Below are 15,231 nucleotides of genomic sequence, written 5' to 3' on the forward strand. Positions count from 1 at the left end.
GATACTCTTGCCTCACAGCTCGTAATCTAACAGCCTCTGAGTCTCAGCTGGATCACATTCACCAAGGTTATAATCACAAAGCTGTGGTTATATAGGTCCCTCCACAGAAAGCTATGGAATATTGAAAAATTGTGTGTCAGAGTTGGGGTCCACTTCAATAAAGGCAATGCAGGAAATCAATTCAATCTAATTAATGAATTGAAATGGAAAGGACTCCAACACTGGTCCTGGCACTACATGTGAGAGCATTGAACCAAGAGTTCTACTCACAGTTCTACTCAGAGTGAGGACTGTCCACCACGATGTGAGGCTTGGGAGAGGCTGCGGGACTCTTTGACACAAATGAGGCCACAAGTTTTTCCTGGAGAAATATATTAAAGCAGAGTTAGTATCACCAACACAGACACTGTAGATAACAAAGGTAAATGTATGCAAAAATAGATATTTCATTACTAATAAAAAATATGGTGAGTGGATGAGTAGTCAGACCAGTTGTTGTACAGTATGTTTCAAGCATCTCAGAGTAGGAGTACTGATCTAGGATCAGGTCCCCCCTGTCCGTGTCATCTTATTCAATGTGATCTAAAAGGAAAAACTGGTCATCACTCCTACTCTGAGACGCTTGATACATACGGCCCCCAGACTACTGTGTGGTCACTTACAACGACTGAATAGAAAAACAAAGACTAGTTAGAACAGGGGAAAAGAAGGCCAAGTACAATTACATACATGAAGTAGGAAAATAGAATGAGAGCACAGGCCTGCACAAAAAAAGCACTGTAGTCACGCACTCACTCACACACACACACACTCAACGGTACACAGACACACACACACATCACATCATGCACATAATTACCTCGACGAGCTGGTGCCAGTGATCTATGGGCTTGCGGGGGTTGGCCAACATGGCAGTCCAGTGCTCCCTCCCAGGACCCTCAGCATCACTGCCCACACGACACATTCCTATGACCTCATTATGACCAATACTGACCAACACACCGCCAGGTACAGAGAGAGAGAGAGAGAGACAGAGACAGAGACAGAGACGGAGAGGGAGAGAGACTGTGACGAACAGGCAAAGTAGGCCTCATTTATCAACCTTGAGTGCCGGGAAAATGAATGCGGCCACAGAGGTTGGATATTCTATAGTGAGAGCACAATATACAGAGACTATTACAAAGGTTTCAATACAAACGGAGAGCACATTCATATCACACACAAACACACGCATGCATGCATGCCCACACACAAACACACACATTCATGCCCACACACAAACACACGCATGCATGCCCACACACAAACACACACATTCATGCCCACACACAAACACACGCATGCATGCCCACACACAAACACACGCATGCATGCCCACACACAAACACACGCATGCATGCCCACACACAAACACACGCATGCATGCCCACACACAAAAACACACATGCATGCCCACACACAAACACACGCATGCATGCCCACACACAAACACACACATGCATGCCCACACACAAACACACGCATGCATGCCCACACAAAAACACACACATGCATGCTCACACACAAACACACGCATGCATGCCCACACACAAACACACGCATGCATGCCCACACACAAAAACACACATGCATGCCCACACACAAACACACGCATGCATGCCCACACACAAACACACACATGCATGCCCACACACAAACACACGCATGCATGCCCACACACAAACACACACATGCATGCCCACACACAAACACACGCATGCATGCCCACACACAAACACACGCATGCATGCCCACACAAAAACACACACATGCATGCACACACACAAACACACACATGCATGCACACACACAAAACACACGCATGCATGCCCACACACAAACACGCGCATGCATGCACACACACAAACACACACATGCATGCACACACACAAACACACACACACACACAAGCATCGAACTATAGAGATGCTATAACCTGGGTTTTAAATGCATAAAAGATAACACACACACACACAACTATAGAGATACTATAACCTACAACATGGGTTTAATAATAGATAAAGAAAACACAAACACACACCAGCCAGGCGATGGTGTGATGATGGAGGGTGTGAGTGCCAGATAGAGAAACACTGGCATGGTTACACAGTGTCTCACCACCAGACACTATTTCCATTAGCATTAGCATAAATCATGTTTATTCATGAGGCACCCATCCTCATGTAAAACAGGAGGAATCCACCAGGAGTCTGACTCACAGGGACAATCAGCTATGTGTTCAACAGACCACTGCTACACACCAACAAAATAACAACGTCTATCAACGGTACAGACCCACATAGTACTAACTACACACCAACCAAATAACGTCTATCAATGTTTTAGACTGACCCATGCTAGTACACAACAATGCCTATTAAAGTAACTGTCCAGTGAAAATTACACTTTTCAAAGTTCATATTCTGCTAACTCATTCTGCTAACTGCTAACTCATTCAAAATGCTTGCTACTTCCTCATAGAGTATGGTGTCATACTCCTGAGGAGGATGAGCTGGCCAATCAGCGGTCTAGAGGAGGATATTTTTAACGACCGGTATACGCCCACATCATTCTGTTGGGGTACGCCCACACTATTCCAACACAGAAAAGCTTCTTAACATACATAATTGTTTTTAAATTGGAAGGAAATCTATTTCACTCATATTTTAAGTAATAATAGGTCATATTTAACACTGGACAGTTATTTGAAGGTAACAGAATGACCCATCCTACTACACACCAACATCTATCAACGTAATAGACCCACACAGTGCTAACTACTCACCAACCAAATAATAACCACCATCAACATACGTTACACATGATCCAGTACTAAATACACACCAACCCAATAACAATGTCTATCAACGTAACAGAGTGCTAACTACAAGGTTATTATTGTTTATATTCCTATTAGTTTTAAGATTTTTATTCGAAATTCAGTTTTGTTTCAGTTAGTTTTCAGATCTACTTTACCAAATTTTTTATTTAGTTTACTTTTTTTTGTGTTTTTTGGAAAGTCACTTCTTGCCACTGTGGGGCAGTAATGCATAAGGTGATGGGTCAGGTCATAGGTTAGGTTTCAGGGAGATCTCAGGGAGATGACGTAGATGCACAAAGTAACAACCAGGAGCGTTGAAGCTCCATCGTTGGTCACCGCCTTTTAAGGTGTTGCATTCTGGTGATAAAAACTGTCAGACGGGAGCCTACATGTCAATTACATGAACTTTACAAAAATCATATGATCAAAGATCATGAAGTTTGGACTGCAGTCGACTGCAACTTTCTGCAGTTGCTCTTCACCAACTTCATCCTGCAGTCATCACCTGCATTGTGGGAGGCTCTATTGTAAACCAATCATTAGTTTCGCTTGAAAATCCTGTTCGATTTTTGCCCCCCAAAAACATAATTGTCACGTCCTGACCGTAGTTCCTTTTTTATGTCTCTGTTTTAGTTTGGTCAGGGCGTGAGTTAGGGTGGGCATTCTATGTTTTGTAGTATTTAGTAGTATTTCTATGTGTTTGGCCTGATATGGTTCCCAATCAGAGGCAGCTGGCAATCGTTGTCTCTGATTGGGAACCATACTTAGGCAGCCTGTTTTCCCACTATGGGTGTGCGTAGTTGTTTTCTGTCTTTGTGTGTCTGCACCAGACAGAACTGTTTCGTTTGTTACGCTTTGTTGTTTTTATGTTTTAGTGTTCAGTTTCTTTATTAAATCTACCATGAACACGTACCACGCTGCACCTTGTTCCTCTTCACCTTCTTCCACCTATGACAACCGTTATAGAACTACCCACCAGAAAAGGACCAAGCAGCGTGGTCACCAGAAGCAGTGTGGAATGGACTCATGGACATGGGAGGACATTCTGGACTGGACGGGTTCCTACACATGGGAGGAGATCCTGGCTGGAAGGGATCGCCTCCCTTGGGAACAGGTGGAGGCAGCCAGGAGAGCGGAGGCAGCAGGTAAAGGGAGCCAGCGCTTTGAGGGAACACGGCTGGCAAGGAAGCCCGAGAGGCAGCCCCAAAAATGTCTTGGGGAGAGGCACATGGGGAGTGTGGCTAAGTCAGGTAGGAGACCTGAGCCAACTCCCCATGCTTACCGTGGCGAGAGGTTGACCGGGCAGGCACCGTGTTATGCCGTGAGGCGCACGGTGTCCCCAGTGCGCAGCCATAGCCCGGTGCGCTACATCGCAGCTCCTCGTATCGGCCGGGCTAGAGTGGGCATCGAGCCAGGAATAATGAAGCCGGCTCAGCGCATCTGGTCTCCAGTGCGTCTCCTCGGCCTGGGTTATATGGCACCAGCCCTACGCACGGTGTCCCCGGTTCGCCAGCACAGCCCAGTGCGGTCTGTTCCACCCCGCTGCACTTGCCGGGCTAAAGGGAGTATCCAGCCAGGACAGGTTGTGCAGGCTTGGTGCTCGAGGCCTCCAGTGCACCTCCACAGTTCGGTCCATCTGGTGCCTCCTCCACGCACCAGGCCTCCTGTGGCAGCCAGAGTCTCCCTCCTGTCCGGAGCTTCCAGAGTCGCTTGCCAGAGCCGCCCGTCAGTCAGGAAGTGCCAGAGCCGCCCGTCAGTCAGGAGCTGCCAGAGCCGCCCGTCAGTCAGGAGCTGCCAGAGCCGCCCGTCAGTCAGGAGCTGCCAGAGCCGCCCGTCAGTCAGGAGCAGCCAGAGCCGCCCGTCAGTCAGGAGCTGCTAGAGCCTCCCGTCAGTCAGGAGCTACCAGAGCCGCCCGTCAGTGAGTAGCTGCCAGAGCCGCCCGTCAGTCAGTAGCTGCCAGAGCCGCCCGTCAAGTCAGGAGCTACCAGTGTTCAGTTTCTTTATTAAATCTACCATGAACACGTACCACCCTGCACCTTGGTCCTCTTCACCTTCCATCTATGACAACCGTTACAATAATTCAAGATGGTTGTTATTCTATTTAGTTTTGGAGGCAGTACAGTTTTAATTCTTCAAACGGGTTTGTTAATTATTTTTATTAAATTTACTAAATGGTTTTGAGTGATGATTAGTCATAATTAGTTTTAGTTTTAGTTTTAGTTTGCTATAATAACACACCATAAAAATAACAACTACCAACAACAGACATGCCCTTATCTAACAATTAACAACAGACATACCCTTATCTAACAATTAACAACAGACATACCCTTATCTAACAATTAACAACAGACATGCCCTTATCTAACAATTAACAACAGACATGCCCTTATCTAACAATTAACAACAGACATGCCCTTATCTAACAATTAACAACAGACATGCCCTTATCTAACAATTAACAACAGACATGCCCTTATCTAACAATTAACAACAGACATACCCTTATCTAACAATTAACAACAGACATGCCCTTATCTAACAATTAACAACAGACATGCCCTTATCTAACAATTAACAACAGACATGCCCTTATCTAACAATTAACAACAGACATGCCCTTATCTAACAATTAACAACAGACATGCCCTTATCTAACAATTAACAACAGACATGCCCTTATCTAACAATTAACAACAGACATACCCTTATCTAACAATTAACAACAGACATGCCCTTATCTAACAATTAACAACAGACATGCCCTTATCTAACAATTAACAACAGACATGCCCTTATCTAACAATTAACAACAGACATGCCCTTATCTAACAATTAACAACAGACATGCCCTTATCTAACAATTAACAACAGACATACCCTTATGCAGCAACCATCCAAATACATAGTCAGTATTATAATGGTATTAATTACATCCACATCCCACACAAACGTATAAAACTCCCATTGTCCAGTAATAACAGCCCAGGTCTCTTCTTACCAGTCATAGTCCATGACAGCGATGATGATGGACACCCTGTCGATGTCCTCATGAGGGATGTCAAAGACTAGAGCCTCGTTGTAGGTGGGGTTCAACGTATTCTTTTTAATGGAGGTCTTCCTCTTCTTTAGTCTGCGGCCGTCACATATCAGAGAAGCCTTCACGTATGGGTCTGAGAGAAGGAGAAAGAGGGAGGGAGAGAGAGAGAGAGAGAGAAATAGAGGAAGAGAATGGAAGAAAGAAAAGAGAGGGACAAAGATAAGAGACAAACCTTGAGCAGGCTATTAACAAATTATACTCCCACGTCCAGGCATCTATCTGTCTTTAACACATAAAAGACATCCAAATCAAGGCCCCTTGGACGAGGCGGATTAAGGCCAAAGTAAAACGGGTGGATTCACGTCAATTACCACAGAATACAAACTGCCGCTCTAGTCCATTGTAGCACTTACAGAACACTGAGAGTTACCATTTGATTTTATGGTGGATTGTTTTATACCTTCGTTAGGCATTCTAATAATCTCCTAATCATAAAAGCAATACTAACGGTGTGGCCTCATTAGCGTGTCATTTCGTCAGTCTAGTAACTGTTACCGTGGTAATGCAGGATCATCACATCCTCACAGGCAGGATTAATAACTCAATTACTTTAGTTAGGCGTTCATTAATTAAATCATCATCAGCTACCTAAGTCCCAGCCATCAATCAGGCCAGGACATGATTGTGTTTAAAGCGTTTGGTTGTTTGTTGGCTGCGGTTTTTAGCACTCCAACGTTTATGATTTTTGCTATTTGCTTGTTTCCAACATTGACACAAAACAGATGTTTGGCACTTCATTGTGTTTGGAACAGTTGAACAGTATTTATTTGGGAAATATTTACAGAATGTAACATATCAATATTCAAATATTCATGAATTCAGTCAATTGATGTGTTTGCTCCATCTGTTTATGCAGCCTAATTGCATTCAAATAATAGTTTAAATACAAAATGTGTGATGTGAGTCTTGTCAGGCTGTTTCTAACAGAAGAGACGACCCCCAGTGCTGCGGTCAGTGTGCTGCGGTCAGTGTGCTGTGGTCAGTAGGTAAGTCACCTGAGAAGCCGGTGAGGTCCATGGCTTTGAGGTTGGTGGCCTTGATGACAGTGGCGGTGAGCCGACCTGCCGTGGGCAGGTAACACAGAGAGAAGTTCAGCTCCCCGAGGTCAGCCTTCTCCTGTACAACACACACAGAGGTCAGAGTTCAAACACAGATCCCAGCAAACGTGTGCTAAACACTCAGCCAGTAATACCCAAAGAGCCACAGGCTGAGAGCAAAGGGTCTGTAAAAGAGACCACCATCTTGCATTTGGTTTGCTAAACCATGAAGCAGGCATCAGTGATAATTGCCACAGAGACATGACAGGTGTCACAATCTAAACAAGCAGCATATTCAAACTGAAGGCAACTGTCATCACAGTACATTAATGAAATGTCAATCTTTCAATGTCCCCAAGAAGATAAAAGTTAAATTGAGCTAGATCTAAAGGCTATTTAAACACTCTCTCCTGCTTCCTTCTAAATCGACACAGCCAGTGGTCATGGTGGTGGCATAGTGGCATTATAGTGGCATAGCGGTAGCATTATAGTGGCATAGCAATGGCATTATAGTGGCATAGAAATGGCATTATAGTGGCATAGTAATGGCATTATAGTGGCATAGCAATGTCATTACAGTGGCATAGCAATGGCATTATAGTGGCATAGCAGTGGCATTATAGTGGCATTATAGTGGCATAGTGGTGACATTATAGTGGTATTGTGGTGGTACAGTGGTGGCATTATAGTGGCATATTGGTGGCATAGTGGTGACATTATAGTGGCATTCTAGTGGCATAGTGGTGGTATGGTGGTAGCATTATAGTGGCATATTGGTGGTATAGTGGTAGCATTGTAGTGGCATAGTGGTGGTATAGTGGTGGCATTATAGTGGCATAGTGGTGGTACAGTGGTGGCATTATAGTGGTATAGTGGTGGTATAGTGGTAGCATTATAGTGGTATATTGGTGACATAGTGGTGGTATAGTGGTAGCATTGTAGTGGCATAGTGGTGGTATAGTGGTGGCATTATAGTAGCATAGTGGTGGTATAGTGGTGGCATTATAGTGGCATAGTGGTGGTATAGTGGTGGCATTATAGTGGCATATTGGTGGTATAGTGGTGGCATTATAGTGGCATAGTGGTGGTATAGTGGTGGCATTATAGTGGCATAGTGGTGGTATAGTGGTAGCATTGTAGTGGCATATTGATGGTATAGTGGTGGCATTATAGTGGCATATTGGTGGTATAGTGGTGGCAATATAGTGGCGTAGTGGTGGTATAGTGGTGGCATTATAGTGGCATAGTGGTGGCATTATAGTGGCATAGTGGTGGTATTGTAGTGACATTACAGTGGCATTATAGTGGCATAGTGGTGGTATAGTGGTGGCATTATAGTGGCATAGTGGTGGTATAGTGGTAGCATTATAGTGGTATATTGGCGGCATAGTGGTGGTATAGTGGTGGCATTATAGTGGCATAGTGGTGGTATAGTGGTAGCATTGTAGTGGCATATTGGTGGTATAGTGGTGGCATTATAGTGGCATATTGGTGGTATAGTGGTGGCAATATAGTGGCATAGTGGTGGCATTATAGTGGCATAGTGGTGGGATTATAGTGGCATAGTGGTGGTATTGTAGTGACATTACAGTGGCATTATAGTGGCATAGTGGTGGTATAGTGCTAGCAGTATAGTGGCATAGTGTTGGCATTATAGTGGCATAGTAGTGGTATAGTGGTGGCATTATAGTGGTATATTGGTGGCATAGTGGTGGTATAGTGGTGACATTATAGTGGCATTATAGTGGCATAGTGGTGGCATAATGGTGGCATAGTGGTGGTACAGTGGTGGCATTATAGAGGCATATTGGTGGCATAGTGGTGACATTATAGTGGCATTATAGTGGCATAGTGGTGGTATAGTGGTGACATTATAGTGGCATTATAGTGGCATAGTGGTGGCATTATAGTGGCATAGTGGTGGTATAGTGGTAGCATTATAGTGGTATATTGGTGGCATAGTGGTGGTATAGTGGTAGCATTATAGTGGCATAGTGGTGGTATAGTGGTAGCATTATAGTGGCATAGTGGTGGTATAGTGGTAGCATTGTAGTGGCATAGTGGTGGTATAGTGGTGGCATTATAGTGTCATAGTGGTGGCATTATAGTGACATAGTGGTGGCATTATAGTGGCATATCGGTGGCATTATAGTGGCATAGTGGTGGTATTGTGGTAGCATTATAGTGGCATAGTGGTGGCATTATAGCGGCATAGTGGTGTCATTACAGTGGCATAGTGGTGGCATTATAGTGGCATAGTGGTGATATTATAGTGGTATAGTGGTGTCATCATGGTAACATAGTGGTGGCATCGCGTTGGCATTATGGTGTCAGGCATGGGCTCTCTCTCTCACCGCTGTGCCCTCCACTATGTCCCTCCAGACAGGCTTTTCCCCTGTGCCCTCGCTGAAGTCCAGAAGGTTGTCCACAACCACCTGGCCAATCAGGTCGTGTCTGGAGAAGCGGTCAAAGTCGTAGACAGAGAAGTGTAGCTTCCGGGAGTGCAGCTCTGCCAGGGGGACACCGAACTGGAACGTCTCGTTGAAGATAGGGTTTAGGGTCTTTCTGTGGACCTGTGGGAGAAAGGAGAGGGGGGAATTGAGGAGGGAGAGAAAGAGGTAAAGAGGTGAAGGGGAGAGAACGGGGAAGGAGAGGGAGAGAGAGAACAAGAGTCAAGAGTCAACAAAAGTGTAATGGTTTTCCTCCTCTTCATCTGAAGAGGAGAAGTGAGAAGGATCAGAGGACCAATATGCGGCGTGGTAAGTGTCCATGGTATTTATTTAAACACATAAACTGAACACTCCATACAAAACAATAAACGTAACGTGAATAACTGAAACCGAAAACAGTACCGTGTGGTGTAAAACACAGACACGGAAACAATCACCCACAAACAAACAGTGAAACCCAGGCTACCTAAGTATGATTCTCAATCAGAGACAACTAACGACACCTGCCTCTGATTGAGAACCATACTAGGCCGAACACAGAAAACAACCTAGACACACAAAACATAGAATGCCCACCCAACTCACGTCCTGACCAACTAAAACAAACATATAACACAATAACTAGGGTCAGAACATGACAGTACCCCCTCCCAAGGTGCGGACTCAGGCCGCAAAACTTGAACCTATAGGGGAGGGTCTAGGTGGGCATCTGTCCGCGGTGGCGGCTCTGGCGCTGGACGTGGACCCCACTCCACCATAGTCTTAGTCCGCCTCTGTGGTCTCCTAGGAACGGCGACCCTTGCCGCCGACCCTGACCTGGGAACCCTAAACAACAGGCCTACCGGACTGAGGGACACCTCTGGATTTAAGGGGTAGCTCAGGACTGAGGGGTAGCTCAGGACTGATAGGTAGCTCAGGACTGAGGGGTAGCTCAGGACTGAGAGAACACAGGACTGAGAGGTAGCTCAGGATTGAGAGGCAGCTCAGGCTGGTTGATGGCTTTGGCAGCTCCTGGCTGGCTGACGGCTCTGGCAGCTCCTGGCTGGCTGACGGCTCTGGCAGATCCTGGCTGGCTGACGGCTCTGGCAGATCCTGGCTGGCTGACGGCTCTGGCAGCTCCTGGCTGGCTGACGGCGCTGGCAGCTCCTGGCTGGCTGATGGCTCTGGCAGCTCCTGGCTGGCTGACGGCTCTGGCAGCTCCTGACTGGCGGGCGGCTCTAGCATCTCCTTACTGACGGGCGGCTCAGATGGCGCTGGGCAGACGGGTGACTCAGATGGCGCTGGGCAGACGGGCGGCTCAGATGGTGCTGGGCAGACGGGCGGTTCAGATGGTGCTGGGCAGACGGGTGACTCAGATGGCGCTGGGCAGACGGGCGGCTCAGATGGCGCTGGGCAGACGGGCGGTTCAGATGGTGCTGGGCAGACGGGCGGCTCAGATGGCGCTGGGCAGACGGACGGCTCAGGCGGCGCTGGGCAGACAGGCAGCTCAGACGGCGCTAGGCAGACTGGAGACTCCGGCAGTGCTGGAGAGGAGGAAGGCTCTGGCAGCGCTGGACAGAGGAGCTCTGGCGCCTCTGGACTGAGGGGCTCTGGCGGCTCTGGACAGGCGGGAGACTTCGACAGCGCTGGAGAGGAGGAAGGCTCTGGCAGCGCTGGACAGAGTGGCTCTGGCGCCTCTGGACTGAGGGGCTCTGGCACCTCTGGACTGAGGGGTGGAAACTCTGGTAGCGCCGGACAGGCGGGAGCATCTATATTGATGGGACGGAGAGACAGCTTGGTGCGGGATGCCGGCACTGGTGGTCCCGGGCTGGGGACACGCACCTCAGGGCGAATGCCTTGCATACTACGCCAAATCAACAACTCTCTCTCTTCACTCTCCTTCAATTCTTTTAACAATTCCTCGAGTGTCTCCTCATCTCCCATCCGTTCACTCTCCTCCAATCTGTCCAATAACTCCTCGACCCTCTCAGACTCAGCCCTCAGCTTCGCCGACAGCTCCAAGTGCCTCCCCCCAAGACATTTTTGGGGCTGCCTCTCGGGCTTCCTTGCCAGTCGCGTTCCCTCGTATCGATGGCTCCTCTCTCCGGCTGCCTCTGCTCTCCTCAATGCCTCCACATGTTCCCATGGTAGGTGATCCCTACCAGCCTGGATCTCCTCCCATGTGTAGCAACCCTTGCCATCCAAAACATCCTCCCATGTCCCGGAATCCTGACATTTCTGCTGCTGCTGCTGCTTCTTCTGCTGCTTCTGTTGCTTCTCCTGCTGCTGCTTTTGCTGCTGCTGCTTCCTCTGCTGCTTCTGTTGCTTCTCCTGCTGCTGCATTTGCTCCTGCTGCTGCTGCTTCTCCTGCTGCACCTTGGGACGGCGACACTCCCCTGGCTTTGCCTAGGATCCTCTCCCGTCGAGGATTTCCTCCCATGTCCAGGAGTCTTGTGTCTTCGGCCGCTGTTGCTGCTCATTTCCACACCGCTTGGTCCTTGTTTGGTGTGTGATTCTGTAATGGTTTTCCTCCTCTTCGTCTGAAGAGGAGAGGCGAGAAGGATCGGAGGACCAATATGCGGCGCGGTAAGTGTCCATGGTATTTATTTAAACACATAAACTGAACACTCCATACAAAAACAATAAACGTAACGTGAACAACCGAAACAGAAAACAGTACCGTGTGGTGTAAAACACAGACACGGAAACAATCACCCACAAACAAACAGTGAAACCCAGGCTACCTAAGTATGATTCTCAATCAGAGACAACTAACGACACCTGCCTCTGATTGAGAACCATACTAGGCCGAACACAGAAAACAACCTAGACACACAAAACATAGAATGCCCACCCAACTCACATCCTGACCAACTAAAACAAACAATTAACACAATAACTAGGGTCAGAACGTGACAAAGAGAGTCTGCAAGAGAGTTTGCTAGACCGCCTAACATATTTATTCAGATTAGGCTGAACGAAATATCAGCTAATTCCAATGTGTAAGGGAGGAGACTACGCATTTATAAATTATAATAAATTACTGACAGTAATTTAGAATAAAATCCCAACTTGAGAAACGGCAATGAAACTCCGCACAAATCTCTCGTGGTGATGCATACACAAATCTCTGAGTGACATCAATGGATGATTCACATAGAACATTTCTCAATTGGCATCAGAGTGAAACTACACATTTGGCAGGTTAGTATTTTACTGTGCCTTCAAACTGGACTGAAAACCAGCCCAATTTGTGTGAAAACTGACAAGTGTAATAAATGACAGCCTGATCCCAGATCTGTTTGCACTCTTCCAAGGTATTTATGGTCATTGGCAAGACGGCACAAACAGATCTGGGATCAGGCTTGATAAATGTGTTACCTTGGTCTGGAATTTCTTCTTCCTGTCTGGCAGAAGGTAGATCTTAACGTAGGGGTCTGAGAAGCCGTTGGCGTCCTTGGCAGCCAGGTCTACAGCCTTCAGGATCTTCACCACTAGCTGCTCTGTACTGCAGACGAGGACACACATATACAATCTATGTTAGACTCACCGTCTGGGACACACACAACACGATCTATATGTCAAACTTAGCTGGACAGACATAGGGCGACAGAGTAGATAGAGAGACAGTGGAGTGGTTAGGAGAGTATGTTGTATCTATGGAGTGGGTCGATGGGGATCCATTGAGGTCTAGGATGAAGCAGCCCGTGACACTGATTTAAAGGTTTACTCCCTACTAATGGGGAATGTGAGGAAGGTAGATCTGCGACTGAGAGCAACTTCTACAAGTAGCATAATCCATTGCTACAAAGCTACAGATTGGCTCCAGCAGTTCCAGGGAGAGAAGCCAAGCCACTAATACTCCTCATAGTAGGCTATTCCACTGTGTTATGGTCAGTCTGGGTCACACACACACACACACACACACACACACACACACACACACACACACACACACACACACACACACACACACACACACACACACACACACACACACACACACACACACACACACACATACACATACACATACACAGTCGTGCACATATACACATGCATACACACACAAACGCAAAGATGTCCGTCTAAACCGCCTACGTCCAGTGGTCTGTCTGTAGAACTACTTATGAGGGATTAAATTAAGAGAGTGAAGATGGCTGGCAGGATTTTAATCAAACCTCATTATACCCTGTCTTTCTGCGTTAACGAGCGTGTCACCACTTCATTACGGGCCTTTAGGAGCACAGCGTGAACTCTGGGGAAGAGAGCACCACCAGGCCATAGCCAATAGCAGCTCAGACTAACACACTGTTTAATCATCTGGCCCAATCAGGACTGAGATAAGCCTGTTGACGACACGATTGCATCCAATCAGGTTTCATGTTTATCATGCAATCACGTCCAATTAAGGAAATCAGGTAAACATGCATGCCAATCCTACAATCACATCAAATCAGGGATAAGATTAATACCGTCATTAGTAAATTAGGAAGTTATATTTAAATTGGATAAACACGTTAATCAGAGAAACATGTCCAATTAGTATTTCTTAAGTCTATCTACTTACTTTAAGTCCAGTATCATCTCCGCTTGGAAGTCGATACACACTGTCAGTACGTGTTGGGAACTGTAGTCCTTATGACTATGAGCAGTGTAGTTTTATAAAGCATAATTGAAAATGCCAGGTGAGTCCTGTATAAAAGCAGGCCCTGATGGCATGTCACATTCAACAACATTACCTCATTACAACAACAAACACTGTAGTGTTCCTACTCTCACATGTCTGTTTGAACATCAAGACAACAAAGAGCAGGAACAAAAGACAACCTTTAAAAATATATATATATTTAACCTTTATTTAACTAGGCAAGTCAGTTAAGAACAAATTCTTATTTACAATGACGGCCTACTAACACGGTCCCAGAAGCACTCGGCAGAAAATACACCTATTACTGATGTGTCAGAGGGAAATTCGCTATACTATTCCTCAATGGCTGGAAACCGCCCTATTCCCACAGCACTAGTGTCAGCTTTTAACTACAGCGTCAATAGAAAATACATTTCCCAAAGGGCCGAGGGAAAATTGACATTGTTATCCTGACTGCTATTCCCCAAATTTGCTTGGGTCTAGCACGTTAACATTGATGTATGGTAAATACATTACAATTATCCCACACAGTGCTAACAGTGTGAAGAGAAGGTGACACATTATCTCTCTCTCCCTCTCTCTCTCCCCCTCTCTCTGTCTGTCTCCTCTCTCTCTAGATTTTCTAACAAAGATTCACAGTGTGTCAGAAAGCAGAGCAGAACAAATGATCTTGTGACGTGAGGTAGAAATACATGTAGGTACAGGTAGAGATACACCAACAGCACCCTCCCTCCCTCCCTCCCTCTAATTCTGTGTGTCTGTAATTCGTGCTATAACAGTCTGGTGTTATTATGTGTTGACAGGGTCTGCTGTTTAAAGTAGCTCACCATATATAATTCATGACCCTAAATGCCTCTCACTCCCTTGTTTTTCAAACATCAGCACTTTCTTTCTCCATTGTAATGTTTCTTTGTGTGACACCAGAAAGAAAGGACCCCACCAGGCAGCCACAGAGCCACAAATAGACTGAGATTGACCTAGCAGACTGTACTACACTGCCCCTGATCTCTCCCTCCTCTCTGTCCTCCCTCCATCTTCCCATCTTCAACCCTCCGGAGGGGGGCACGTCCACCATTTACATAAACAGAGCCAGTGCTGCAGAAAACCTACAACGGGGCCATGCATGACTAATGCACTCAAGGTATGGAAAATTA

The 15,231-nt window shown here is 46.4% G+C and overlaps 1 protein-coding gene across 2 annotated transcripts in view; it reads right to left on the reverse strand.

The window, feature by feature from the left end:
- The window catches only part of LOC109883865 (synaptotagmin-C), a 43,860-nt gene that overhangs the window by 3,378 nt on the left and 25,251 nt on the right, over positions 1 to 15,231 (reverse strand). For both annotated transcript variants that reach the window (XM_031834770.1, XM_031834771.1), the window contains exons 7-12: positions 12,808 to 12,934; positions 9,352 to 9,570; positions 6,956 to 7,076; positions 5,862 to 6,033; positions 860 to 989; positions 271 to 361 (exon numbers count right to left, since the gene is read on the reverse strand). In XM_031834770.1, coding sequence (XP_031690630.1) covers positions 275 to 361; positions 860 to 989; positions 5,862 to 6,033; positions 6,956 to 7,076; positions 9,352 to 9,570; positions 12,808 to 12,934 — 856 coding nt within the window. In that variant the 3' untranslated portion in view covers positions 271 to 274. The remainder of the gene's footprint in view (positions 1 to 270; positions 362 to 859; positions 990 to 5,861; positions 6,034 to 6,955; positions 7,077 to 9,351; positions 9,571 to 12,807; positions 12,935 to 15,231) is intronic.

The sequence above is a fragment of the Oncorhynchus kisutch genome, linkage group LG10 (genome assembly GCF_002021735.2).
Source record: "Oncorhynchus kisutch isolate 150728-3 linkage group LG10, Okis_V2, whole genome shotgun sequence".
NCBI lineage: Eukaryota > Metazoa > Chordata > Actinopteri > Salmoniformes > Salmonidae > Oncorhynchus > Oncorhynchus kisutch.